The sequence below is a fragment of the Fulmarus glacialis genome, unplaced genomic scaffold, assembly GCF_000690835.1.
Source record: "Fulmarus glacialis isolate BGI_N327 unplaced genomic scaffold, ASM69083v1 scaffold747, whole genome shotgun sequence".
In the NCBI taxonomy this organism is placed as follows: domain Eukaryota; kingdom Metazoa; phylum Chordata; class Aves; order Procellariiformes; family Procellariidae; genus Fulmarus; species Fulmarus glacialis.
The window spans coordinates 18,751-45,261 of NW_009224843.1; the positions used below are offsets into that span (position 1 = coordinate 18,751).

Here is a 26,511-nt window from a genome sequence, read left to right on the forward strand (position 1 = left end):
CTTAAATTAGACATCTGACATTTAGATAACTATCTATCTCCACTTACTTGCTATAATCTTTGTAGGGACCTCAGCATTTCCAAAAGGCAATTTATCCCACCTGTTTTGTTCTGCTATGCAGGAGTGTAGATATCTAACTTTCAATGTCCAAAATAAGATGAAATTAATTCCATCTTATCAGATATTGAGAGATACCCATAATGGCTCTCATCAGATCTTTGCTTTCTGCGACGTCTATTATACAACATTATTGCCTGTTCACAAGGATCCTAAACATCCCTTAAAGGCTTTGATTTTTCACTTCTGCTGATCAAAGTATCTTTAGTTGCTTCTCTTCATGTACTGACAATCAAAAGAGTTGCAAAACACACTCTGTAACCTCTGTTTTATTTCCTGAGACCCCAGGAAATATAACCACCCAGGCATGCATAATTTTTGGCATATATATAGCGTGTAAGAGAGGATTTCTTAAAATAATTGTTCCTACTGATAATGTGAATGTTTTGATGAAAAGTTCATTGAAATGAAGAACAATCACTGAATTCTTTGCATATTTTATTTTTCTTTTTGATTTCCAACTCACACACATCTGGCATATTTTACATCTTTGCAATAAAACATGGTTACAATAGCTTAAGGAATTTATATATCCAAAATATTTCACCATGATCTCAAGATGAAATGAACTTGTCTTCCAGATGTTCAATAGTCTCCCAATTCTAAGCTACAAACTCAAGATATTGCTTACAGACGGGTGATGAATAACTTAATCATTACGTTGATCCCCATGATTCAGAATCTTATAAATACAAACATCAATGAAGAAGGAAATTCAGTGCTAAACTTACTAATACAAGGTGGATAACAAATAAGTAATCACATCAATAAATAATGATATGTTTCTGGTGCAAAGTGCCAATACAAAGAATCCATTATCTTTTTAAATAAATGACTGCAAGTGAGTGTAAATTCTGAGAAAATTACATTCCTGTTACATGCCTCATAGCCCTACCGACACAATATGTACATCTATGACAATACAGTCACCAAATATACAAAGAAGAAACATGAATTAAAGTGTATATACCCCTGGGTGTGTAATTTGATCAGTACAATGTGCAGAAAAATTATTCCGATGATAGTTATCATTGCAGTATTGAAAAACATGAAGTGCCTTAGTCTGAGTGGCTTCAGTGAGATTTTCAGAAGAACCAAAAAGAATAACCTCAGTCACCTTTACAATGAAGCTAAGGCTGTCAAATAAACCAAGCTGCTCAGAGGAAAAATAAGGGAAAAAATCACTGGGGGCTCCCTTGCCCATGATTTGTATGGCAAATGTTAATAATCCAGAAGTATAGCACTTTGTCTGTATTGGGAGTCATTAAGCATTACAAAGCATTAAACTGAACTTCCCTCTTTGTTTCCTTTCTATCTAGTCTTTGAATTTAAAAGGAAGGAATTTAATTTCTGTCGTATAAAGTATAAACATGGCAAATGATGGCTTTTTATCCAAATACTTCATGACCAGAACTCCACTTAAGAGGGGTAAAGTTTAGATTCAAAAAGTGAAAAACATGTGTTGGTGGAAATGTCAAAATTACTGTTTGCGCCCAAATTCAACCCTTTAACACAAGCTGTACCCTTAGGCAGATCTCCAGTTTGATTTGTGTGAATGCACCACCTGTTCCTTCAAGACATCAGGTTTAAAGTACATGCAAGTTGTAACTCCACAATAAAATTAAGAAACAGTTTTGTTCTTTATACAAGGTTTTACTTTTACAAAAGTATCCCTTTAAAGTTAAGATGTGCATCTGATGTACAAAGTATCAAACGTATTTTTTTTATCTCAGCTTGAAAAGAGGCTGGAGATGGGATGCATGTTAGGTTCAAAGCCTAAACATTGAAACAACTGGACACAAGGTTCCCCAGAATTTTCAAAAGTCTCTTGTGGCGCATCCTACTACCTTTTCTCAATAAACAAAGATATATGAAATAATTACCAAAACATCTCCTAATTCATATAATTTACATGATACAAGCTTGCTTTTCAGCAGCTGGTGTTCAGTTGTGAAAAAACACACAAAGTAAAATGGTTGCTGACTACAATGTACAGCTATTGCTGGGTGTAATGGAATGTACAACGGAGGTCAATGCAGACGTGGTTTTCCACCAGAGACTACACCTTTCATTGCAGCACTTGTGCTCTCAGCTTTACCTGGGCTTTCAGTTCTTCATTCCGCTTCAGTATCTGTTCTGATGTTCATAATGCCACCGGTTAAAATCTATATTAAAAGCTACGATGCTGCCAGAAGCCATGCCAGTAATCAGAGTTCTGAAGAAGATAGAAAAGATGGTCCTGTTAATCCTCTTTTACCTTCTCAAGCAACGGTTTATCATAAACAGTAAAAAAGCTAAAAGAATGACACACTGTTTGCAACACTGTCTGAAGATTAAGCTCATGGGTGGGATTCCGTTTGCAATGGGGACACTACGTTTAGGTGTCGACATATGACACCTATGTGTCCATGTTCCCATTATGGTCAAGGGAGATCTAGAGATCCATTCAGTCGCCTTCACATAGGTAAAAGCACCATGCCATTTGAGATGCTCTCGCATATCCTCCTTTGCCTCCAGCTGCCTCTCCAGAAGGCTGTGGGTCTTCACTAGGTCCTTTGTCATATGTGCCACCCCAGGTACTCAGACCTCTGAGGTATCTCAAACAGTACTAACTGGCTATGGGTAGGCAACCGAATTAGGCCCTAATCAGCACCCTCAGTGCAGCCTGAGACCAACTCTCTACAGGTCACTGTGTATGTACTTCAGGGTGAGCTTAATTTTTCTTTAGACTCCACAGGCTGTAGCAAGGAAATTGCCACGGTTATTATGGGAGCTTATTCCCGTAGATCACATGAAGACATCTATGCCAAAACACTTTCATTCAGGTGTTTTAGAACCCAGCTGCCTAATTTTAGGCACCTCGTGCCACTGGAGGTGCCCCAGGATGGCTGACATGTCTACATTGGCTGGGACAGAGGACCTGTGGACCACTCTGCACTTGGGGCTGCAGCTGGGATCAGCTGGATATCCTAGGGCCTTCCAGACAGAATAAGATGCCTCTGCGAAAATAACTGAACTGATCCCCTAATCATAAGCTGATCACACCTTGGTACTCCTAAAAAGCTTCATATTGAAATGTAGCCCCATATTTACATTTTTCTGGTGGCAATAGTTGAGGTGATTTTCCAGTTATCACATATGTTCTAATTCTGGTAGCTGAGTTTTAAAATTGGATTAGATATCTATCACCACTTCTATCAAATCATACAAAAGCCATTCTCTGATTCATTATGTGACTAAAGCTAAGCAGGTACTTAAAGTACTTTGCACAGCTGGGGCTTCCCAGACTGGTATTACAATCAGGGATAGAGAAAATAGGCTACCTGAAATTTTTTGCAGTGTCAATAAATCTCTTCAAACAGAGCACAGTACTGTATGCATAAACTGGCAAAGCTCCAGAAGCGAATAGGCCTCTTCCAGTAAGTTAGTTTCAATTAGACTAGTTTGAGACAAAAAACTTGTTTCAAGTGATCCACTCAGACATGAGTAAATTAGGTACGTATTTTGTTCATAGGTATTTTTGTTGCTTTACAAAATGGGTACATAGCATAGCAATGCTGAAAAGTGTAAGAAAAATAAACTGAAATGAATGCTGTATGATTTTTCTAATACCCTATGAATTCGTTGCATCTCATGAGTTTGTACATTAATAAGAAATACAAGACTGATGCATGACGTAAACAGCAAATCCACTCATAACCCTGCATAAATGCAACATACAGGCTTACATTATAATCACATTACAATAGAAGACTGAGGGACCAGGTTCATATATCTTTTACATTTACAGTGTGCATTTTAGTGCCACAGCAGTGACTGCAAAAATCTAAGCTTGTACACTGCATCTCCATTGCTCAAGAAGATCAAAGGAAAGGACCACACTCGCTCCTGGATAGAGCCACTGATAATATTACACATTACAGTCTAGATGCAGCCCCAAGAAGTTCTCGAGCTCTACATAGCTGAAAATCAGAAATGTACCACAAACTTTTGTAATTTGTTTTCAGGTATTGGTTAACAGGCACTACTGCACTGTTCCTATGTTCTTAAGTTGATGTAATTTTACTCATATTTTGCTAGCTGAGTCTGTGGCTCACTGACTTTATTGATATAAGACCTCACCTTAATGTTAAGCGCTTGCGCTATGAGACTCAAGAATCAGAAAAAATGCTGAGTCAGATAAATCAACAAGGTAACAACTAGGGTAATGGTTTTGTAACATATCCTGTTAACGAGTGCATACAATAAATTCATACCTTAAAGTTCATGGAGATGTATACCTTGCATAATTTTACCATTTACATAGAAATACTAATGACAAACTCACCTCTGATCATGAGACAGATCCATAGCTCTTATGCCAGCATCACAGCCAGGGTAAATATAGAGCTGCTTGAAGTCACAGGCCTGCCATACTTCCACTACACCGTTGTCTCCCCCTGTTACCAGGTTCTGCCCATCGCTGCTCAGGAGGATGGCCTTCAGGAGAAAAAGACAAAACCCAAGCACGCAGTTAGCTTTTGGAAGCGGGTCAATATTACAAAAATTTAATCAACTTATAAGCATTTCTTTTGCTCTGCCCAGTTTAAATTTGAAGAAAAAGGGTCCCACTCCTCTTTCTCCCCAATCAAAAAGGAAACCAACAAATTTTGGATCTCCAAATTTTAAATAAAACAATTGTGTGGTTTTAAACACGATACATAACCAAAAAGCTCTTTAACTGAATCTGCCAAGACTTGAGTTCAGCACATAACATTTCGATGTTTGTCCTACAATACTCAGTGCCATCACTAACACTTAAAGCAGAGCAGCGATCTGCATTCCTAATGCTGCTTCAAGTGCTGGTGACAGAGCAGAGCCCTAAAGGCACAAATTCATGTCTTGGCTAATAAATGAAGAATGGACTCTTTTCAGAACATTTTGTTTTAAAGATGTATTTCCCACCAAAATTTAATTCCAAACAAAAATTCCAGGAATCGTGTGGGATCATAAACAATTTGTTCTTATTTATTCTGGAAAAGCTCAAGTGCATTAACGCATTTGGAGTGGAGATGGAGATGAGAGGGTTTGTGTTTGCATATGACTTATCCAGGAGGCGGCAATTTTACATATGTGATTTCCTTTAAACAACACTGCAAATAAATTCAATTTATTTTAATAAATAAAGGCGAGACACAACAAATGTTTGTTTGCATTTAGATTTACCCTGGTTGAATCATTGATAGGTAAATTTAGATTTACCCTGGTTGAATCATTGATCTCCATCTGAGCTAAGAGTTTGCCATTAATGCTGAAATTGCTGACCCGTCCTCGTTCATAGTAGATGATGCAGTGACCTTCACTAGACACTGAAATTAAGCGAGGATACAAGCAGTTTTCTGTTCCTTCCAGGGCTCTCAGCAAATCTCCAGTAATTGTGTGTACCAGACAAGGACCTTCTGTATATGAAAACATAATACATCGTATATTTGCTGCTTATACAAACTATACACACTGTGCACAGAGGCAATGCATAATACACTTTAGATCACTTTAGTCCTGCACAGATATAAGAAGATGCAATGTTTGCTTAAAGAATTTAAAGTATGCAACAGAAAAGGAAATGCAAGAGCTAGCATATTAAGAAAATAGATACAACATGCCTAAAAGTAGTAGTTTATTATTTACTTAAAATGGTAGGAGTTTTCATTGATCTGTCTTCTAAAATCTGCTTTCCTCTTTCCAAGCATTCGGAAGCCTCAGTCTTACTCCTTTCCTCCAACAACATGAACTCTCTTTAGCCTGCCCATTCACATTAAACAGATGGGGCCCTATCAGTGACTAGTAGGAGCAACTCCCAGAAGGCATAGAATCGTATCACTGCATATTTTTCCTATAGACAATGGCAGTTCCTGTAGGTCCTCTCCCCCAATGAATGTGTTATATGCACAGATTTCAGTCCTGAATTGTTTTAACAATGGGTGTCATCTGACAGCCAACAGAGTTACTATGATATCTGGATGGTAAGAGCTTTTAGGAGACTACACTATAACTGCATTTACTCCAGAGAGATTTTAATGTGAGATTTTAATGTTTTTTTATTACTGCTTATGAAAGAAAAAACCAGCTATGAAATCTACAATGTACATTTTAAGATGCAACACTAGGCTATTTTCATTTCAAGATCTATGAGAAAAGCTCTTTTGAAAGTGAGATCTGTATTCCTACTAAGAAAGAGAGTCTCTTCTGTGATAAATGTAATGAGTCACGGTAAATACTAAATGTTTTCTTTTATGAATCACAGGATACTCCTGAACAGCACAGTAATCTCTTCCTTATACAACTGGCTCATGACCCTGAAAGTAAATTCATACTGGCAGACTCAGCCACCTCACGTTAAGCCCTTCTAACTTCTCTGAAAATCACACAGCACCTGGGTTTGCCCAGGTAGAATGAATCACAGCATCAGCACATTTGCCTGTGAGGCCTCCGGTACAGGTTTTTATCTCTGTTTGCATAAAGCCTTATGCAGAGAGACCCCAAACCTGACTGGCTCCCTGGGATACAACTGCAACGGAATTAACTGATTTTCTCAAATAGTTGAGTATTGGCTTTGGAAATACTGAAGTGCCAGAATGTTATAAGAAGTGATGCCTCCACCTTTAGAGTAATTACCACGTTAGATTTTTCACAAGTGTAATACCTTCATATTTAAGCTCACTGACAAACTCCCACTACCTTGGCTAGCTGATTGGTCAAGGACATGAAAAGACACAAAGAAAATCCTCTGATTTAGGATGCTTCTGCAAAGACATACAGACTGACCGCTCTTTTTTGGGTTTGCTGGATAAGAACATGCAAACATCAACCTGATGCACAGGATTTTTCTCAGAGGAGTCCTAAATGTGCTGTCTCCCTGCCTCAGCAGGTTCTCTGGCACGCTGCGTGTGTTATGGCAATGCCACAGCCAGCTCCGGAGGGGCAGCCTCCCCACGAGGGAGCACAGGCAGCGCCCAGGCAGGAAGGCAGAGCAATGCAGCACTGCCGTGAAATGCAATCTAAGAAACTGGGAAGGGACCGGGAAGGACAGAAACTGAAAAGGAAGCTTTAAAACAGGCATCTGCTGGAAAACAGCAATAAAAAAGGGATTTTCTCTCTCCATTTATATATAGAAGAGAGTTTGAAAAGGAAGAACAGGAGAAGAGTAACTCAGGGGACAGACTGGGCTTCCATTTCTCTGGATCAATTACAAATATATTCTGGATTTGATATAAAAGTCTTTGGTTGTCCAGCAGCCTTTACCTCTAAAAATATATAGTTACCAAAGCATCACATACTTAATGAAGCAAAAGATAACTGAGTACAGATTCCAGCTATTTTAATAAGAGCCAAAAAAATTCTATGAATTCTATGATTCTATTTTAATAAGAGGAAATTTGCAAAAAGATAGCTGGAAAGGGTACCCTATTATGGCAGTAAGAGTATATATAGCTGCCTTAAAAGATAAGAAATAGCAGTGCTGCAAGAAAAAACTTCAGGTTCAGCATCACTGTACATTTTTTTCATAAATGTCTTGACTTCGCCTACAACTGTTATGTAAGTATGTCATTACGAGAGTTAATGACCCATTAGGATTTCCTGTTAAAAATGCCTTTACTCAGAAGTTTCACACCCAGCTTTGAAAATAAATGTTGAGCTCTGAGGCAGTATAAAAGACGATAACCCAGGAGCTCAGCTGTGAGCAAAAGCGGGCAGAACAAGCATCACATCCTTCTTACCCTCAGAAGCAGCAAACTTTTTAAAAAGGAGTACAAGGATATCCACCGGGATGAATAAAACAGGCATCACTGTAGACAGAGAAAGCAAGTAGCTGGATGTGGATGTAGGAGTGGAGTGGAAATGAGATAGAAAGAGATATAAGGAAGAAGAACCTTAAGGAAGAACAAGGATAATGTAAAGAAAGGAAATAAAAAGGGAGAAGAGATAATGTAGCACAAAAGAAAGTAAGAGAAGGGGGAGGAAGAGGAGGCAAATAGGAAAGGAAAAGAGAAAAAGGCATGCAGTTTGCCAAGTTAAGAAAAGAAGCTGAACGAGAGAGGGCAGTGGGGGAAGAAAAGTGGGCACGGAATTAAGGGGAAAAGGAGAAGGTGGGCAGAACAAGTGAAATGGAACAAATGAAAGAGAAACCGAATAAGGAAAGATGAAGCAAACACTCATCGAGGCAGATGCTTTATTTACGTTGATTACCAGTTATACAGGAGACTGCTGCACGTTTCGAAAGGTATTTTGAACATTTGTATTAGCAATTGTTGGATACTCTGGATTCCATAGATAAGTAACAGGGAGAAAGTGTGAACAGATGGCTCAAAAAGTTTAATAGAAGAGAGGTAACAACAAACTCTCAGACTCTTCATTATTTGGAGTCCACTACCAAAAAAACTAGTGGATGAAATGCTGTCCACAGATCCAAAACTAAGCAAATTGACCCTGCCGAGGAGACCGAGGTCAGTCCTACAAACTGCCATTCAATTAAGATCAGGGTGGAGAACTTGGAGCTGGCCCTGCCCTAAACACAGGTCTCTATCAACAGGTTTCTTCAAAATCAGTAGATGTCATGATGAATCATTGTATACATTTTTATCAACTACTCTTCCAGATCTGGGAGGAATAGTAGCACAGGCTGACAGTTGGAAGGAATGATCAACTTAATTTGTGTCTAAACCTAGTCAGTCCAGATAGTAAGTAATAACGTTCAGAGTAAGCTGCTGCAGATTCCCCCAGAATTACAACACATCTTAGTAGAGAAGACTTTGGATAATTAAAGTATATGTGGCTTGAGGGAAGACTGAGAAGTACCACTAAAAAGGCTCTAAAAATGTTAAGACTTAAATCATAAAAACATTTCTGACCTTTAGCACCACTGATAACGAGTCCCAGCTCTGCACAGACCGACACGCAGACAACTTCATGGTCATGACCAGTTAGAACAGCCCGAGGAGCTGGATAATCACCTGTTAAAAAAAACACAAGAAGAAAAAGAAAAAAAAGGAAACATCAGAGGAATGCCAAACCAGACCTATTTTATCAACAAAAGAACTTTGCTGTAATTTGCCTTAAATCAGTAAGCATCAAAGAGAGGTGCAGTGTGCTTAAATATCTCATACTTAGGTTTCTGAACAAAACACATTCAGATATCATAAAGTTTCATAAGCACAGCTTCCCAATGCATTATTTCATACATTAACAAAAAGCAAATTTCTTTGGTTTAGAAATTATGGACTGCGTGCTGTTTACAATACACAAATGATAATGATACATCGCTGTTTTATGACCTAAAAATACTGAAAATGTATATTTCAGATAAAGAACACAAAGTGTAGTGGTATTAAAAGCAGCTGTAATGTAAAGATCTGCTATTGAACATATATGTCGCTAGACTTCTGCTAGGAACATAAAGAATAGCATGAGTTGAGGATGTTCCTATATTAATGATCATAATTTGTTTCCTGAAACTGGGGGTAGGAAAAGAAGAGAGAAGGAACAGCACTGTACTAGAAAGGTACTACTGTTGCATAGGCATTATTAATTCACTGAATGCTTATAGATTAAAAGCATACCTAAAAATGGTTATGGGTACACATCATTTTTTATATAGCACTATGGATACCTATGCCATTTTTATCACATTTAATTTATTGAAGAGTAGGATAAACTACTCCCTAAATATTTATTTTTTATATTCAGGAGTGAAAAGTATTTTATTTTGGGTTTGAACAAGTGGGCATTTATGGAGTGTTTATATGACAAATAGCAACATTTCTGTTGTTTCTAATAATAACAGATGTTGACATCCTAACAGTGAAACTCCTATATGCAGTAAAGAATTGCTCAGTATTTGATATTGCTTTGCCAGGCAAAGAAAGTTAATCAGTAACAAAAAATTAGCAACTTGCTAGATGAAAGAGTTTTCATCTGGTTGTATTTACTCTGTACAAATGAAATACAGAAAATTGGGAAATTCCAAAGGACTGCCAGTGTAGTTCAAATACTTAAAAAGGATAAAAGAAATTACTTAGGGTACTACAGGTGAATTACTGTAACATTAATCCTATGCAAAATAACAAACGGTTAATCCACGGTTCTGTCAACAAAGAATTGGAAGCAAAAATCTCATTAATGCCGGTCACCATGCTGTACCGGAATGGCAGTATTGTCAAGCAAGCTTCTTATCTGTTTTTGACAGGATGACAGGTGTAGTTGATAAAGATGGCTATGTTAAAATGTATTTTTTTCAAGATATTTGTCTTGCTAATCAATGTTTTGATTTAAACCTGTTTTATATGGAACTGACTGTGGACAACATAGATGGCACAGAAGTTGGTGACAGATCTTAAAATTTTTTGTCCATGGAAAGGTATCTACTATGAGCTACATATTAGGATATTGGAAATTAGGGTGTCCAATTAGGAGCTGGGAATTGATTCTTGATTGAATACTAACCAATAATGTTATCTACAGGAAAATAGAAAACCTTTGCTGATAAGATATGGTTTATATAAAACTGATACAAAGATTCATGGACAACTGTATAATGAAGAGAGAAAGTCATTATTATAACATTCTCTGCATTGCCTAGTTAAATTAAAAAGTAGCAAGATGTGTTTTATTTATTTTATTTATTTTGAATGCAGCCAGGTGGAAGGTTGACGCTCCTGGACAAGCACAAGCTCTGCTCACTGGAGAGGAGATTCTGTTCTGGAAGGCAGTGAGACAGAGAAGGATTTATGGAGCCAGAAAGAAAAACTCCCTCAACATCAACTTTCAATGCAATACCCTAGAATAGCAAATAGGAGTCGAGAGATATCTTGGCACTGTAGGCCAGAAAGATTAAAGTCTTGTGCCCACATTTACAGAAATGAGCTTAAAGGAGGGTCACACAACTGATATAGAGAATAAGACAGGAGGCTGCACAGTGTTTAAAGTGTTTTCTCTCGTCACTGCACAGGCAGCAAAGCAGTGACTTGACCACCGTAGCTGGGAGTCACAGGCGGAAAAGATGTCCAATAGCCCAGAAATTTATCTTGCAGCTAATGGCACAGTGAGGTCCAATGGGTGAATGGCTGCACACATTTCAACTCTGCAATAAAATGCAGTTTCCTAACTGGAAAAACAGTTAAACCCTAAAACAAATTAACAAGGGAACTACTGGAGTAGCTAAGCAATATTGCATGGGTTTCTGAAAGATACGCTTTAGGAATGGAGGCTTGGATAGACTTTGTGGGTCAATGAATGTAGTCTTTTTTATTGCAGACACTCACATCATATAAACCTGCTAATAAATTAGTGAAATGGCTATCTGGGTATGTGACTTGGAAGGATGTTCCAGACCTTTCCTACTCCAAAGGAGAGAAGTATTCTGATTTTCAGTCTGAATTTATTCCTGTCTACCTTGTACCTCTTTGTTCTTATGTCAGCACCGTCCTTTAGCTTCAGGTCTTCCCCCTCTCTTGTATTTTCCCCAGTCGCATACTTACAGAAGAAATCAGCCCTCTCAGCTTTCCTTTTGACTCTATTAAACAAACCAAACTCTTAAAAACTCCTTTGAAGTGACAGGCTTGCCATTTTTTAGTCATCGTAGTAACTGTCTCTGCCTGTCTAGCTCCAAGTTCTTTCTTAAAATTTGGGTAGCCAGAACTGTATATAACAATAGTTCTTGAAATTTTAGGGTAAATCTACAGTATTTCTTGCCAAACCCTAACACCTGCTGTCATCAAAATTTTAATAATAATACCACGTATTTTACTACCTTTCTGAGCCAGCTGAGAGCTACCAACCACGGATTTAGAGACTTTAGTTTTGGACCCAATAGTACAGAGTGGGTCAATCTACCTGGTCTTATTGCATTGTACAGGCATATTAACACTTTCCTATCTCTAATGAAAACAGCTACCCCAATAAATCCTAGTTTCCCAATCTTTAATCTAGCCTGCAAGAAAAGAATCTTTCTGTCTGGAAACTGAAGATGTGAACTGAAAACTGGGCTTTACTGCTAGGGAAGGATGGATGTTGGAAAAAACAGAGAAAGATGCTTTGTGCATCTCATCAAAGATCACCTCCTTTTGAGGTTTTCTTTTCTCCAAGTGCGTAACAGAAAAGTGAAAAAAAAAAAGCAATTCAACTAAATTCAGAATTTTCCACTTTTTTTTTTCCTTCTGTATGTCCTCCCGGAAAAAAGAGGATTTATGCTCAAGGGTCATCTTGGCTTAAGCTCTGATTACAGAGGTGTATACAGTAGCGTCATCAGACTGCAAGGGTGAATGACTGAAATTATTAGATGGTTAGAAATTTTTTAAGGGAAAAGAAATAATACAATTTGCAAAAGGACATTTTCCTCAGTGTTTCCTAGTAAAACACTGTAATATCATGAAACCGTAAAATGTCAGAATATGAAAAATGAGCATATTTAATTGACTTCTTGATTTATAAAGGAAAAATGCTTATAAGAAACAACTGCCCTGAAACATAGATCTTTGAGTCCTGTTTTTCAGTAAATACAAATTAATAACAGAATATCATTATTAGGAGTAACAGTCCGACAGTAATTGAAAATGGGATTTTTCCCCTTAGGGCTCAAAGAAAAATTATTCAGTGATACTTCTACAGGAAAAGCTGAGGCATGGGGAAGAGAACCTCAGTCATATTACATTTTATTGCTAAGGACAGAAGTTGTGAACTCCAGGAATCATTCAAAATCTAGCAAAATATTCTGTCACTGTCACATCACCACTGATAGATACAGCCAGAGGTCAAAGGCTGCAGCTCTGAGGGAATTGCAGGTGAAAATATCCTATCTATGAACTGAGATACCATCACTGTAAACTCTCTGTCATTTCCCCAAAGGAGCACCTTTGAACAGAATTACTAGAGGGCAGAAGGAAAAAAAAAATTTGTTTTGTATTTCCAAACAAGTAAGATTTTCTACAAAGTCTAAAATAAAATACATCTTCCCTTCTCTCTGAAAAATATAATGTTTAATGCTATTGTAAGGTTCTTCTGGAACAAATGGTGCTCTCATATGGTAAGGAAAAAAAAGAAGAAGAAAAGAAAGAGAACAGACATTGTTACTATTTCACTCATATTGTCCTTTTCCAGGAATTATGTACAGATTGCTATGGGGACACATCTAGGAGTCTTCTGTATAAAGAAGCATGAGAGGACAAGGCAAATTCCAGCTTCCATTTCATCTCTGACTTTGACAGAAGCAAGTACAAGGCTATAGCTGAATTATTTGTCAAAAATAATTTACTTTACTACTTACTTTACTATTAGCACTTTTGAGGGGATACTCTTCAGAAAAAAAATCTTAGAAAATACTATGGCTTTCATGGAAGTGAAAATGCAATAGCCTTCTTGAATTTTTACTGTCAGAAAAAAACATCCTGGAGTTTGATGAAAAAATGAGGCTACAACCAATAAAAAGGAATATTTCAAAATAGCAAATAGCTAATAACAATCTCCACAACATGAGGGAGCAATGGTTGTAAAAGAAAGATTGCTGACAGAAAAATATTCATATATTCAAAATATTCTCACCTCTGACAGAACAGATTTATTTGTTGAGGAATCTGAGCAGCATTGTATATATCTACAAACAACTCACCAAGGTGAGCGGACTTTCAGATATCTTGCAACTATCCAGACCCCAAAAGGAATAATGGAGTGGAGGAGAGGAGAGTAAGGATTTGCAGCTTCTCTTCCTATTTTTTCCACTAAATTGCTTTGAGAACTTTGGCAAGTCGCTGAACTGCCCTGTGCTGTACAGCTCCCATTGGGTATGCAGCAAAACATGGGCACAGACATCTGTTGATAAAATGCTAGATATAACTGCATTAGTTCAGGTGTGCCATTGGCTCATTTACCTTTGCTTAGCAGTCTTAAGAGAGAGATGTCTTCAGCTACCAGAGTAGAGACAGTGCCAGTAAAAATTACACGCTGGTTTTCAAAGAGCTTCTACTCTGGCAGAATAGTGTGAAGATAGTTTACTTTAAAAATTAATACCTAAATTGTACAAACATATAAGTACTGCAATAGCTCTTTAAACATGCAAAGCAGATTGCATGTTTGCCAACGTGCTTGCACAGGACCTTCGGACAGCCATTCAATCCACTTGGTAGAGAACACACTGGTGGCTATTTTTAAACTGCTGCTCTTTCAAGGTTAAACTAGGGCATGTTATAGGGTATTAAAATGTGGAGGGATATAAAAGAATAAGTTCAGAATAACCACTCTTTCAAGATACAAACTCACAAAACCTGCGATGTTCACAATTTTAAATTGTTTCAAAAAATATGTTATGCAAAACGAACAAATAAAAGAATACTTCATGATAGACTTAAAAAAAAGTGCAGGTTAACTTGACAGAGATCCTGTATGGTAGCACCTACCCTCCCTTTCAGGTACATACAGAATACACTAGGATAGGGTGAATTGCTAGCACCTCTGAGGATTATGTTATAATGCTAAACAAACCCAGCTTAGGGCTGATAGACACGGTATTTTCCAATGGTCAGCACAGTTCCCATTGGAAAAAGCAGGGTTAACTCTCACACCTCTTGTGACCATCCTCGTGGAAACTACAATAGGTAATGAGAAATGTCAAGTCCCAAGATCAATGAAATTTCAGGCTCTAGGGACAAAACAGGAATAGCATTGATCCTTTTAAAGAACACCAGTCAGAGGGTGAATGTAATATATTGCACAGAGAGGCTCAAGAGGATAAGCGGCCAAGTCCAACATACTTACCTGACAAAAAATTCAATCAGCTTTTAGCACAAGCTGCCTACCCTTCCTTTCTTTCATGCAGGAGTCTGATTCCAATTAAAGTGTGCAAATTAATTTTTATCACTTCCAAATTAGTTTCTGAATTTGTGTCTGTTTCAGATGAAAGCATCTGTCCCTCACTTTTCTGCAATTCTATCATCCACTTTGGTATCTGTTCAAAGACTCGGAGATAATTCTCATTTTCAAAGTCACTTGTTTGAAAGAGACATTCAATAAAGCAATCATAAAATATAAAAATAAAACAACTATAACGATACATGTTGAACTCCAGGGCATATCATGTACTCTCTTCGCTCCTTTTTGTGATGACTAATACAGTTGCTATGTGAGAAGAAATTTGTATACAAATTAGCACTCAGCTAAAACAAATCCCTATGTATCATAAGAGAAAAAAAATCACAACCCAAATTGTCAAATTCTATCACAATAATTTTTCTATTCAATCTCTTAGAACTGCAAAGATTTACATTTGCCAGATCACTTCAAAGAATTAAAATAAGCAAACTATGTCCTCTACATGTGCCGTGTCTTCCTAAGAGAAAACAGACTCCTTTCACTGTTCTCTCAACTGCAGCAGATTTATAATGTGGTCATCAACTTAATAAGGTGCAGATTCAGATTACCTATTTCAGATGGGCAATTCTTAGAAAGTAGGTGTCTGACCCTGGCAAGATGACTAAGCTTCATTCAGTCCAGTGTACCACCCAAAGGTGGAACTTATTTAAGCAAGGATAAAGAAATAAAGGGAAGCTCAAATGTACATTAAAACACAAAAACCTGCATTCAACTCCCCTTCAGCCTAAAGGAATTCATGCCACATCTCCCACTTTCCAGGAGCATCCGCAGGCACCAGCCTCTAGTCTAGGCTGGAAAAGGACATGTTCTATCACCGCTATTGGAGCTTAGCCATTGCATAGCCATGAAACCAATTTTTGTTGGACCAGAGAAAGTACAAGCAGGGAGACAATTTGCCCTACATACTGCTGTTGAAGGTATGCACTTTTGGTTCCTGATTTCTTGGTTTATCTCTATTTTTATCCAATCATCATGCCATATAAGATCGATAAACAGGAGCAGAGAAAAGAATTTTGCTTTCCACCAAAGCTGGAGGTTCACAGGGGGGCCCTCCCACATTAATTTATAGCCTGAAAGTCAGCATATGCTTGTGAATATGGGAATGTGGGTTTGAATTCACTGAGTCTCTGGAGGCCAAGAACTTAGTCTCCCACTTCATGGACAAACATACTAACCAGAAGGGTTTTTGCAAGCTAATTTTGAAAGCTACTCCATGGAAAACATTGTATTTAAAATCTGGTAAATTTTCAGTCTTCTCACAACAATTGTGAAAAGTGTCAAGACATTGTGACAAGTGCAAAATGAACCAGAAACTCCTTTTTGATACTTATTGTAGAATAAAAGTGATAACTTAATGAACACATTGATTGGAAAAATTATTTTAAAATTATAAAAGGAAGCTCAGCATGCTCTCATAGGCAAGTTTTCAGCTACTGAGCTAGTGCAGCCACTTGCAAGAGTCTCATCCAAGACTCAGTTTTTCTCCATTCTCCTCTCTGAACCAGAGCTGATTCTGTATTTCCCAGCTGAGGTCACCCTCTGAGCACATGCCCGCACATAGAGCAGAAGGCTCTATGTAAGTCCAACAGGTTAGGTTATTGACGTATCTGTTGTTTAATAAAGATTTTATCTAACTCATGGATTCTGGAATATGGACTTTTAGCAGAATTGGTAAGGAGTTTGTTCTGACAGTCTTTTGCCCCAGAGTATTTCACAATAAATAATTGTGATTGCTCTGTTTTCTAATGAAATAGTATCTACATTTTTCTATACAAATGTTAAACTACATAAACTGTTTAGGACTGGGGGCCTGCTTTTTCCCCCCCTTAACATTTTCTGAAACAACTAAAGTTCCTTTTGGTAATTGGATGCATTGAAGCTGAAATTGATAATTAACTGTCTTTCAGCTTAAAAGATCATTATAAAGTCAAGCATCTAACCTAACCCAGATAATTACTATACCTGACATTTTTCTTTGAATTCTTCACCTTCTTACAGTCTGTGATATAAAATACCTTATCTGTGTCTCCAGATGACAGCTTTCAAAAAACTAATCCCCCTTTTTTTCCCTGAAAATATCATCTACATCTTTCTGGAAATTCATTCCAAAGATGTTAACTAATTGGATTTGACCTACAGTGAACATCTCACTTTCATTTTTCCTACAGGGTGAATCCTAATCTTCTACCAGTAAGTCTAGAAGAGTAGATTAGGAAATATTTCCTCACTGCTTCGGTGGCTTAAACTATGTAAAACTTCAAAGGTGTGTTTATAAGGATTGTTGAGAATGTTTCACTCCTGAATATTAGTATACAGGGAATCAGTCATCAACAAGCTATCATGTCTGTTCATGGTAGGGAACAGAATCTAGTAGTCAGTACTTCAGCAGAAAGATTTAGTAATTGTAGAAGTAGGTCCTTCAGGCATATCATCACTAGTGTGATCTATCCTTACTGATGTATGTTCATGAAAAGTCAAAGTAGCTGTTAATAAGGATATGTTTACAACACATGAAGTTCTAGTTATACTACAGTACCAGTAAATAATTAGCATATCCATGTTAACTTAATCCAATGAGTAGAGATAGCAAGAATAGTGATGACATCACTCTTCTTGACATGAGTCTTCAATATGTCTTCAACATGAGTAGTAAGAAATCTGATCAATATATTTGGAAGCTAGCACAGCGGACTTAGCTATTTCATCTTCCTGGGTGTTGCTATCTGTGCCTGCGAGATTACATTTGCCTGGACATGACCATCTGCAGCAGACTTTCCCATCAATCTGACTGTAAGTCCTTTTCTTCAGAAAAACAGTGCCTTATCCATATAGAGGTAGAGATAGAGAGCAAATCATAGGATTGGTTTTTGTTTTCATTGACTTCTGTCAGCTGACTGATATCCTTTCTTTTCATAAAATTAAAGTTATCCAAAGCAGACACTTCCAAAGTTACACAGCTGAGATATTAAACCTGAGATTCCAAAAAGTACTACTTCCTTGCATTCAGGTATGTTCATGATGAGAAGAAGGTATCAGAACTAAAATACATTTATCTGCAAAAGAAGTGGAGCCTTTTGTACCAGCCAGTTGGGAGATGCTAATGGCAAGGCTGTCCAAGCCCCACATAATCAAAGGAAGTAAAGGAAAAGTCTCACATTTTTAATTCAATGAAAGGAGCAAGCTCTTACTTTTTTCTGACTCTCAGCACAGAAATTACTAATACTTGATATGAATCACACAGGCATTCAAATAAGCAAAACATTCAAATAAGCTAAACAGAGTGCCCTGAAATGAAATTCCCTTTCAGACTGAATTTCCCCCTATCTGAGAATTAAGTGCTAAAAAAGCCATGGAATATACATAAAAATTAGAAAAAAATGTTATGGGAATACAATTTAATATTTTTTTCCCCTCTCTGTGTTATAAAAGCAAAAGAACGCCAGGTGAAAAGTGAGGTTTTTATGTGTCTCCCCTTTGCTCTGCTTACAGACAAATGGAAGAAAATTAAAACATAATAAAAAAGCTGCTGCTGTGAAATTAACAAAATATGTACTTTGTAACATATAAAACACTTTTCTACGAGACATTCAGTTGAAGTAATACTTTCACTTAGATGTCTGTAGCTGACAGGTCTACAACTGCCTCCAGTCAGTACTTGAACCAGAGATCAAAACTGATAGTGATGTTTATCTAAAGAGGCAATATCCTTGTGCTGAAAATAATAATCAGAATTCAGAACCTGCTTTAAATGAAAATGTGCATGGATTTAGTGTTGTACAAAACAGCTCTAGCATATGGATAAAAGTTGCTCTTGTCTTTAGCTGTGGTCACATTTCTGGCTTCAGTGAAGGGACCTTGTAAATTAGTAGTGCACTTTAAGCACCCTCCTATATAAATTAATATTATTATTATTGTGTCCCCTTCACTCTGCAAAGCACTGATAGTTAGTCCCTTGCAAATGAAATGTAAACTCTTCCTGACATTTTATCTTTTTCTATTTTTATTCAGTCACATTGCTTCTCCAAAGGTTTGCTTGCTACAGAAAGACCTTTCTGAAAGAAACTCATTTAATTCCATGGCATGTGAGACATTCCATTTTTGAAAAGGCGAGCAGCTGATATAGCTCAAAAGTAATATGTTAAAATGCCAAAAAATATTTCCGGGGAAAGAAAACTCAAAATATAGTGATATACATCCTGTCACTTAAAGGCCATAACCATCTTGTTCTAGTTTATGATGACATGATGTTATAAGTGATAAAGGCAATTATGACTTACTCCCATACTATTATCTGTTACCACGCACAGAGTGTTTAAACATTTTTTTGGCTAGTACTCAATGAATTGCTTAGCGTGTGGTGCTCTTCTTATACCAACTTTCAACCTGGAAGTGAAGTAATCGATACATTTGGTAATACCTTCTGAAGCTGATGGAAGGAATGCTAAAAATGAATAGGTGTGACAGAGGACCTCTCAGGAAGGTATTTTTTACAGGATATACTTACTGCTGTTTGGATTGTCACCTATAATATGATGTCGGCCACTCCAGTACCAAAGCAGCAATGTAGCATCACGAGACCCAGACACGATGTAGCAATCACCACCGATATAGGACTCTGATCTGGCAAGGCAAGTCACGACATCCCAGTGGCCAAACACAATCTGAGTTAATTTTCCTGGTGGAAGTGCAAAGCAATACAAATTCAGGTTTTTTAAGTACTTGCAGCATTTAGAAATCATTAACTAAATCATTAGCAAATTTTCACTTCAAATGTAATTTTTGCCTTATGTCCCTTAATTAGAGTTCACTACATGCTACAAAAAGATTAAATTTTTTTTTTCTCTTTTTATGTTCCTATTGAAGGCTGTGCTCTGTGTCAATCCATAGCCTAACCTTTATCTCTGAAAATCAAGTCAGTGCTGCAGTCATTGAATATTAAGTGGAGCTACTGCTCCATCAGTATTTAAGCAATGGTGTTAGAACACTGTTTGTGAATTTCATGAATGATATGCATAAGACAGCACATGAACTTTTCCATAATGGTGCTACATTATTATATTAAAAATGTGTGTTTGTTCTACGTTAATGTCAAACTAAGGTTTACTATGATCATCACCTCCTTCTTTCTATTATTGCAATCAGTTTTTAACACTATACTGAATTATATTAGGCTAATCAGACAAAGAAACAAAATACTAGTTCCCGGTAGCAGGCTATGCAGCCTACTTCCTTATTACATGAAATAAATAGAGACAGAAACAATACAGCCATGAAAATATTGTAACAAAAATTTTGGTTAATTCTTTTGGTGTGATTGATTCCCTGAATATAACTATGGTTTTCAAAAGTTACCACTAACAAAATTGTATGCCTTTCCATTTCCTTTTACATCCTTTATCTTCCTAAAAAAGAGCATCTTAAAGCTATTATGCTTAAACTATAATGAAGGATTTTATAAACTGCCTTTTATCATTTATTGAGGGGTAAGCACAGGCATTAGATATGGTAGCATTAAGACAACTGTCCACTTTGAGACCTAAAAAGAAACAGGTGGTTGTATTTAAGGTCACCTGTTTCCGTAGAGTAAACTCGAAAGCTCTTGTCCCAGAAACCACAGATGAGAATGTAGCGGTTATCTGCCGTGACTACGAAGCAATGTGCATTGATCTGGATGCTCTGATCCACAAGGTCTGTGATCTGCCGTTTGTTCACACCAGAGTTATTGGCTGTAACAAAATGCAAAACACATTTTACAAGTAAGCCATTCCAACACCTTGCTGTCATCCACTTACAGGAGAAAATGAATACATTTAACTTTCAATGAACTGTGATTTTGTTGTTGAGTAAGCATTTTGAATATGAACATTTAGAGCTGTCTATATGGGTGTCAGAAATACAAAATTATTGTGAGATTTCTGGTTCCCCTTTGAATAAGACAAAAGATTTTACAGGAGATGGCAATTTCTTATAAACTGCCTGATGCACTGCATAATACATGGTAATATTTTAAGTGCTCTGCTGAAGTACACTCCAAAATCAAACTGAACTAGGGGGAAGTGATGGAAGTCCATTTAAAATCCCAAGTCAACACTAACAATACTGCGGAAAGTCAATCCTTGCTGGTTGGTACCTCTCCTACAGAAAATATCCCAGCTTGTGTTGTGTGACCTTGACATCCCCCATACCTGCAGAAGCTTAACCGGATCACAGACGTAAGGATTCAACCAATGAAGCAATTTAAATTGAGTGTGTTTTTTTTAACACTGACTTCTCATCTACTCCTCAAGCAGGGAGCCACGGGCAGTAATGTTAAAAGAGGCAATGCCACCTGGAAATTCCCCCAGATAGAGGGAAAAGGAATGGTTCATGCAGAATCCCACCACCCCCACTGTCAGACGGACCTAATGTGCTATTCAGTTCCCATGACACACAACAGACAGGATTTGGCAATACAATGAAGGTGTGTTCCCTCTCACCTAATATTAACTTTCTAAAAGTTCAGTATGTAATCTAAGTTAATTATCTATGCTCCCTCTATACTCCCTGGAGAGAGAGACATCACTTCACATGGCAAGTCACCTCATGCTGTAATAGCTGTCCAAGTGCTAGACAACTCCAGAGGACAGTTTCTCTTCCTACAGTAGCTATGAAGGGAATCTTGACAACTAACTTCAGATAACTGAAGTTAGGTGAGATAAAACTCACTCTGAGAGACATGTTTCTCCTACCATAGGAACACGACTTAATGCAGATAATATTGTGAAATTTCTTTTGTCCCTATTTTTGGTTTTTCTAGTTAAATTGCTCACAACTGCATGAAATAAGAGACTCAACCAAAAAAAACCCCTATTTTAAATTTGCTTGTGAAAGTTAATACCATGTTTGTGTACATTCCAAGAACACATATTTAAATTACCAGATCCTCTATGTCCATCCACTGAAAGATAATGAATAACAAATTACTCAAATTTCCAGAACAGGTGGGCACAATAGTTGTGCCCTAGCTTTTGAGAGGAAAATCTGAAGAGAAAACCATTGTCATTATATAAGCAAATGAAGCATACAAAATGAGAAAGCTAACTCTCCTGAGCTACTTGTGACATAAATCTTTCAACCGCGAATATTGACACAGACGAAAAAGGAACTTTTCATCTGGAGATGTTTAAAAAAGTATTTTTTTCTCACTGATGCTGCAAAATAGGCTCTAAGAATCTTCCCTATCCACAATTTCTGTCTCAAAAATATACCTCCTGCAAAAAAAAACCCCAAACAACCACAAAGCAAATAGTTGCAATTAAAGAGAAATAACGACTGTTAGGGATACAAGTCCTGCAATCTCTCTAACAGTTTAAGCAGATGCTGTTTCTCAAAATACTTCACTTTCTCAAATATTTTTGGATTTAAAAAATACAATCATGTATCAATTTTTAAAATCCAACCTTTTCTTTATTAATTTAGTAATGCCAACTAAAACAAGCCTAATTATAAATTGAATGAAAAGAAATGGATCTTCACTGATATACACAGTGCTGGCTGTAAGAAATGAAAATATGTGAACTCTACCAGACCTTCACATTTTATTTTCCTAATGTGACCTGATAAGAGAACAGAATTATAGATATGGGCTGACAATGTAACTGACTTAATTGGTTGTTTCTTAAATACCAATTGCTGGTGATGTTAATAACAAATAGCACTCATGTAATTCATTCAGCATCAATAGCTAATGCTTTTAGTTCTCCAGGACTGACAAGAATAAATATTTTCCTATCTTCCATGTTAAATGAAGCATAATATAAAAATATAGCTTAATCAATAATTCTTGAAAATGCCGTTTTCAAATATATCGCTACATTTTCATCTTGACATACCAATCAATGGATCCATTTCGATTGGAAGATGGTGGGCTTGATCCAAAGAATATCCTGGGGCTCCCCGAAGGCCTAAACATGAAAGGAAGAATAAAGCACACAGGAATCTTCTGGTCTAAATTTTTATGTGATTTTTCTAGGTTTAAAATTGCATTATAGGATTATTATATATATAAAAAAGTAACTTCTTACTATTACTTGTTCTATGAAGCTTTTAAGATTCCTTCCTCTGTGCTACAGAAATATGCATTTGTTAATTCTTCAGTTATGTAATAGTAAGTATAAATGTATGAGCACTAATTTCATCACGATTTCTCCAGCCACAAACATCCATTAAATAACTCATTTAAAACAGTGTAACAGAGAATTTTTTTATATTTGAGCACTGGGTGAGATCTAATAATAGCACAGAAAAGAAAAATAATTGGAGTAAACATAGTTATGAGTTTCTTATATAGGAAACCTGTAAGTGACAGAAACTTGGACCTTTTCATGGACTTATCTAGAGTTTTTAGCTGGGAAAGTGTGGTCTACAGTAAATTTGCCACAATTATTCTTATTACTTCTAACTTGAGCAGTCCTTAAGCTGTTCATCAGTGGCTCCATATTTAGTGTTATCTGCTCTCATGCACGGATAGCATTGCTTTGGCTCTTCTGAGCACCTTCCCTATCATAAATCACAATGGCTGCTACTGAAAACACAATTTTTGTCAGGAAGTGCCATGTTGCACAAGAGTATCCTCCATAAGAGATACAGAGTTCTGGAGAATAAACTCTGAGTGCAAACTGATGACGGAGATTGTTATGTTCTTGGGCCTTGTCTGGCTTAGTTCATATTTCTAACTCTACTGTTTTCAGTAGATCAAAGATAATGATGCAGGCTTGAAGATGTGGTGAAGTGCTGTATTTTATATGATGTCTATCTTGATCCCCAGTTAGAAGGAACTGCAGTTAGAGGGCACTTGAGTGGTTAAATCCTAATCCAGGTTAGAAAAGTGCATAGTTTCCTGACTACGCTGAACAAGAACTCCCATGAGCGCAGCTTTTACTAGTTTCAATGTTTCTGCCTTATATTACACATAAAGAACTCTCCACTAATAACCCTTGTATTCAGTAATAATTGTTATTTTCTACTACTGCAATAGACAACTGGAGGATGTGAAAGAAAACACAAGCTACAGCTGGCCCTGCCAGCTTCGGAAAACCACTGCTCTGAGAACCTCTCCTTCCCTCCTTTTTTTCTCTTCTTTCAAAATCAAACCAGTTTGGGACAGATCTTTACTAGAATTAACTTAGATTCATTTGATTCTACTGTGAGATGGCTTTGTAAATGCCTTTCACTGTGTATAAACCCTTAAACATAAAGCTCTACATACATCCCACAACGGTAAAAGTCCTCTGTGTGTACATTCCTGTAGATTAACCTATCCTGTCTGTTTGTTTGTAAACAGAGAACAGGAACATTCTGAATACATGTGAAATTTTAATATTCATGCTAACATTATTTAAACATTCAGAATAAAAGTCACATTAAAACTTATATTACTATTCAAGAATTCAGAATGGTATTACCTTTACTTTCTCTGACAGTTCCTCTAATGCATGCCTATAAGGGAATTCTCATTCATTCTTCTAATTATTGCTTGTAACACCCGTCTTCGGACAGCCTTGTGCATAAGAGGTGGGATCTATTTCACCTGACTTGGATTATTAGGAGATGTTTACATTTAAGTCTATTGGAGGTAGACATCTAAGCTAAATCTCACAAATCCCTCTGCAGAAGGACATATTTTGTCCAGGGGGTCCTCCTGTTCTGCAAAGAGGGGAGGATTTTTCTTTTTTTGCCTAGTCCCTACAAAGTTCCTGAGTCAGCTGCTGAGTCACACTCTCAAACACCAGGTACCTTCTTGTTTCTCCCAGGTGGTAAGAAACCTTCAAAAGTTTCCAGATGCTGCAACATAAGAGCTATCACAGCAGGAAGCCACCTTTGAAATCTGTTCATTCCCAAGCAGGGCAGTAGCTCATGGCCCCACTGCCTATTTAGCAATCCCTGGGACAACCTCAGAATCTACATGTCCAGGTGAGGAGACAGGACAGTTCTAGCAGCAATATGGAGAGGTGAGCAGAGGGGCTGGAAGGGAATTTTGGGATGACCTCATTGAACGGGCTTTTGGGAGGGAATAAGGAAACTTCTCTTCAGAATAGTTCAGTGTCCAGCTGCTTAGGCTTGCTTAGGGTCCCACATTATCTAACGGTGACCCAGGTGAAGGCTTATGACAAGCTCCTGGACAGACCTGAAATCTCTCTCAAGCAGCAGACAGTGATGTACACTCTCTAGCATGCCGGTATTATTCCTGAAACCTGGGACATACTAATATCGGCTGTGTCAAGAACAGCGGCACTCTCCTGAAAAGCATTATATCAAAGGCTGATCCTGATGTAACCACAAATCGATTGGCTGCCATGGTGATGTGCTGCTGTTAGGGAAAGTGTTTCTAGGAATGACACCAGAGGAAACACAAGCTTTGATTATTTGACACAAACCTGAAAAAACAGTAAATTTTTGTGCACAGGCAGGTGAGTGAGATTAGCCCACATCTAGCTAAATTGCACTCAAAATTAAAGCTGTACTGTTAAGGTCTTCAAATTTGAAGGAAATGTGCCCATGAGAACCTACCCACTGTGTTGTGCCACCGATTGACTGCAAACAGCCTGCTGCAGGTGACGGTCACCACGGCAGGAATGGTCAGGTGGGGCAGCGTGTTGGCTGCCACGTGTGTGACAGGGGAATTTGACGGGAACTTCAGCACCATGATGACATCCTGCTGCATCTGATCTTTAAACATGAGGGGGCTCTGTGGAAGGAAACACTGTTGAGTAGAAAGGAGAAGAGAGCAGAAGAAAACAGAAGGGATAACACAATTAGTGAGGAGGTCTGAGGGAAAACGAGGTTAAAAAAGAGCAGGCAAGCACGTGCACATAGAGGGAAAACAACGCTACCTGCGCATCTACACTAGTGATGGAGGAGAGCAAGACCAGAAGCTATTATCGGATCATTACACGAGGACAAGTAGAGAATAGGTATGGTAAGGGTTATCGTTACAGGGTGCAAAATGACCATTGGCATTAATTAATATACAGGAAAATGTAAAATTATAATATCAATACAATAGAGATACAAGTCAAATAAAATAGTTTATCAATTAATACATCATAAATATAAATGCTATAAACTACAACGGTTGAAAAAAGAAATTTTAAGAGAGACTCAAAAACTCCCAGATATTTAATTTTCCTTAATGAATTCTTTATATGAAAGAATTCTTTACATACAGCACTTCCAAACATAGACAATTTAATTCTATATAAAGCATATACTTATTAAGGAGTCTGATGATTCTACAAGTGACACAGTTTTTTGTACATGGACAACAATGCTGTTATTAAATACTGTTTTTAATTTTTTTTTTCAATCACTGCTATAACAAACAGAATTATTTCTAGAATTTCAAATAATCCTTTCTACTTATTGCTTTAAATTATTTTTGAAAATATATTATCCATATCTTAAGAATATAAAATAAATATTATGTTCATTTGACATCTACACATTACTTAACGCAGCTAA

The 26,511-nt window shown here is 37.2% G+C and overlaps 1 protein-coding gene across 1 annotated transcript in view; it reads right to left on the reverse strand.

Moving 5' to 3' along the window:
• Window positions 1–544: 544 nt before the first annotated feature.
• Window positions 545–26,511, reverse strand: part of LOC104080009 (neurobeachin-like) — a 48,139-nt gene continuing 22,172 nt past the window's right edge. Inside the window, exons 4-11 of the mRNA XM_009582256.1 lie at window positions 25,561–25,753; window positions 22,884–22,955; window positions 20,583–20,738; window positions 19,517–19,687; window positions 9,006–9,107; window positions 5,359–5,555; window positions 4,445–4,596; window positions 545–2,332 (exon numbers count right to left, since the gene is read on the reverse strand). Of these exons, the coding sequence (XP_009580551.1) occupies window positions 2,242–2,332; window positions 4,445–4,596; window positions 5,359–5,555; window positions 9,006–9,107; window positions 19,517–19,687; window positions 20,583–20,738; window positions 22,884–22,955; window positions 25,561–25,753 (1,134 nt within the window). The 3' untranslated portion in view covers window positions 545–2,241. The remainder of the gene's footprint in view (window positions 2,333–4,444; window positions 4,597–5,358; window positions 5,556–9,005; window positions 9,108–19,516; window positions 19,688–20,582; window positions 20,739–22,883; window positions 22,956–25,560; window positions 25,754–26,511) is intronic.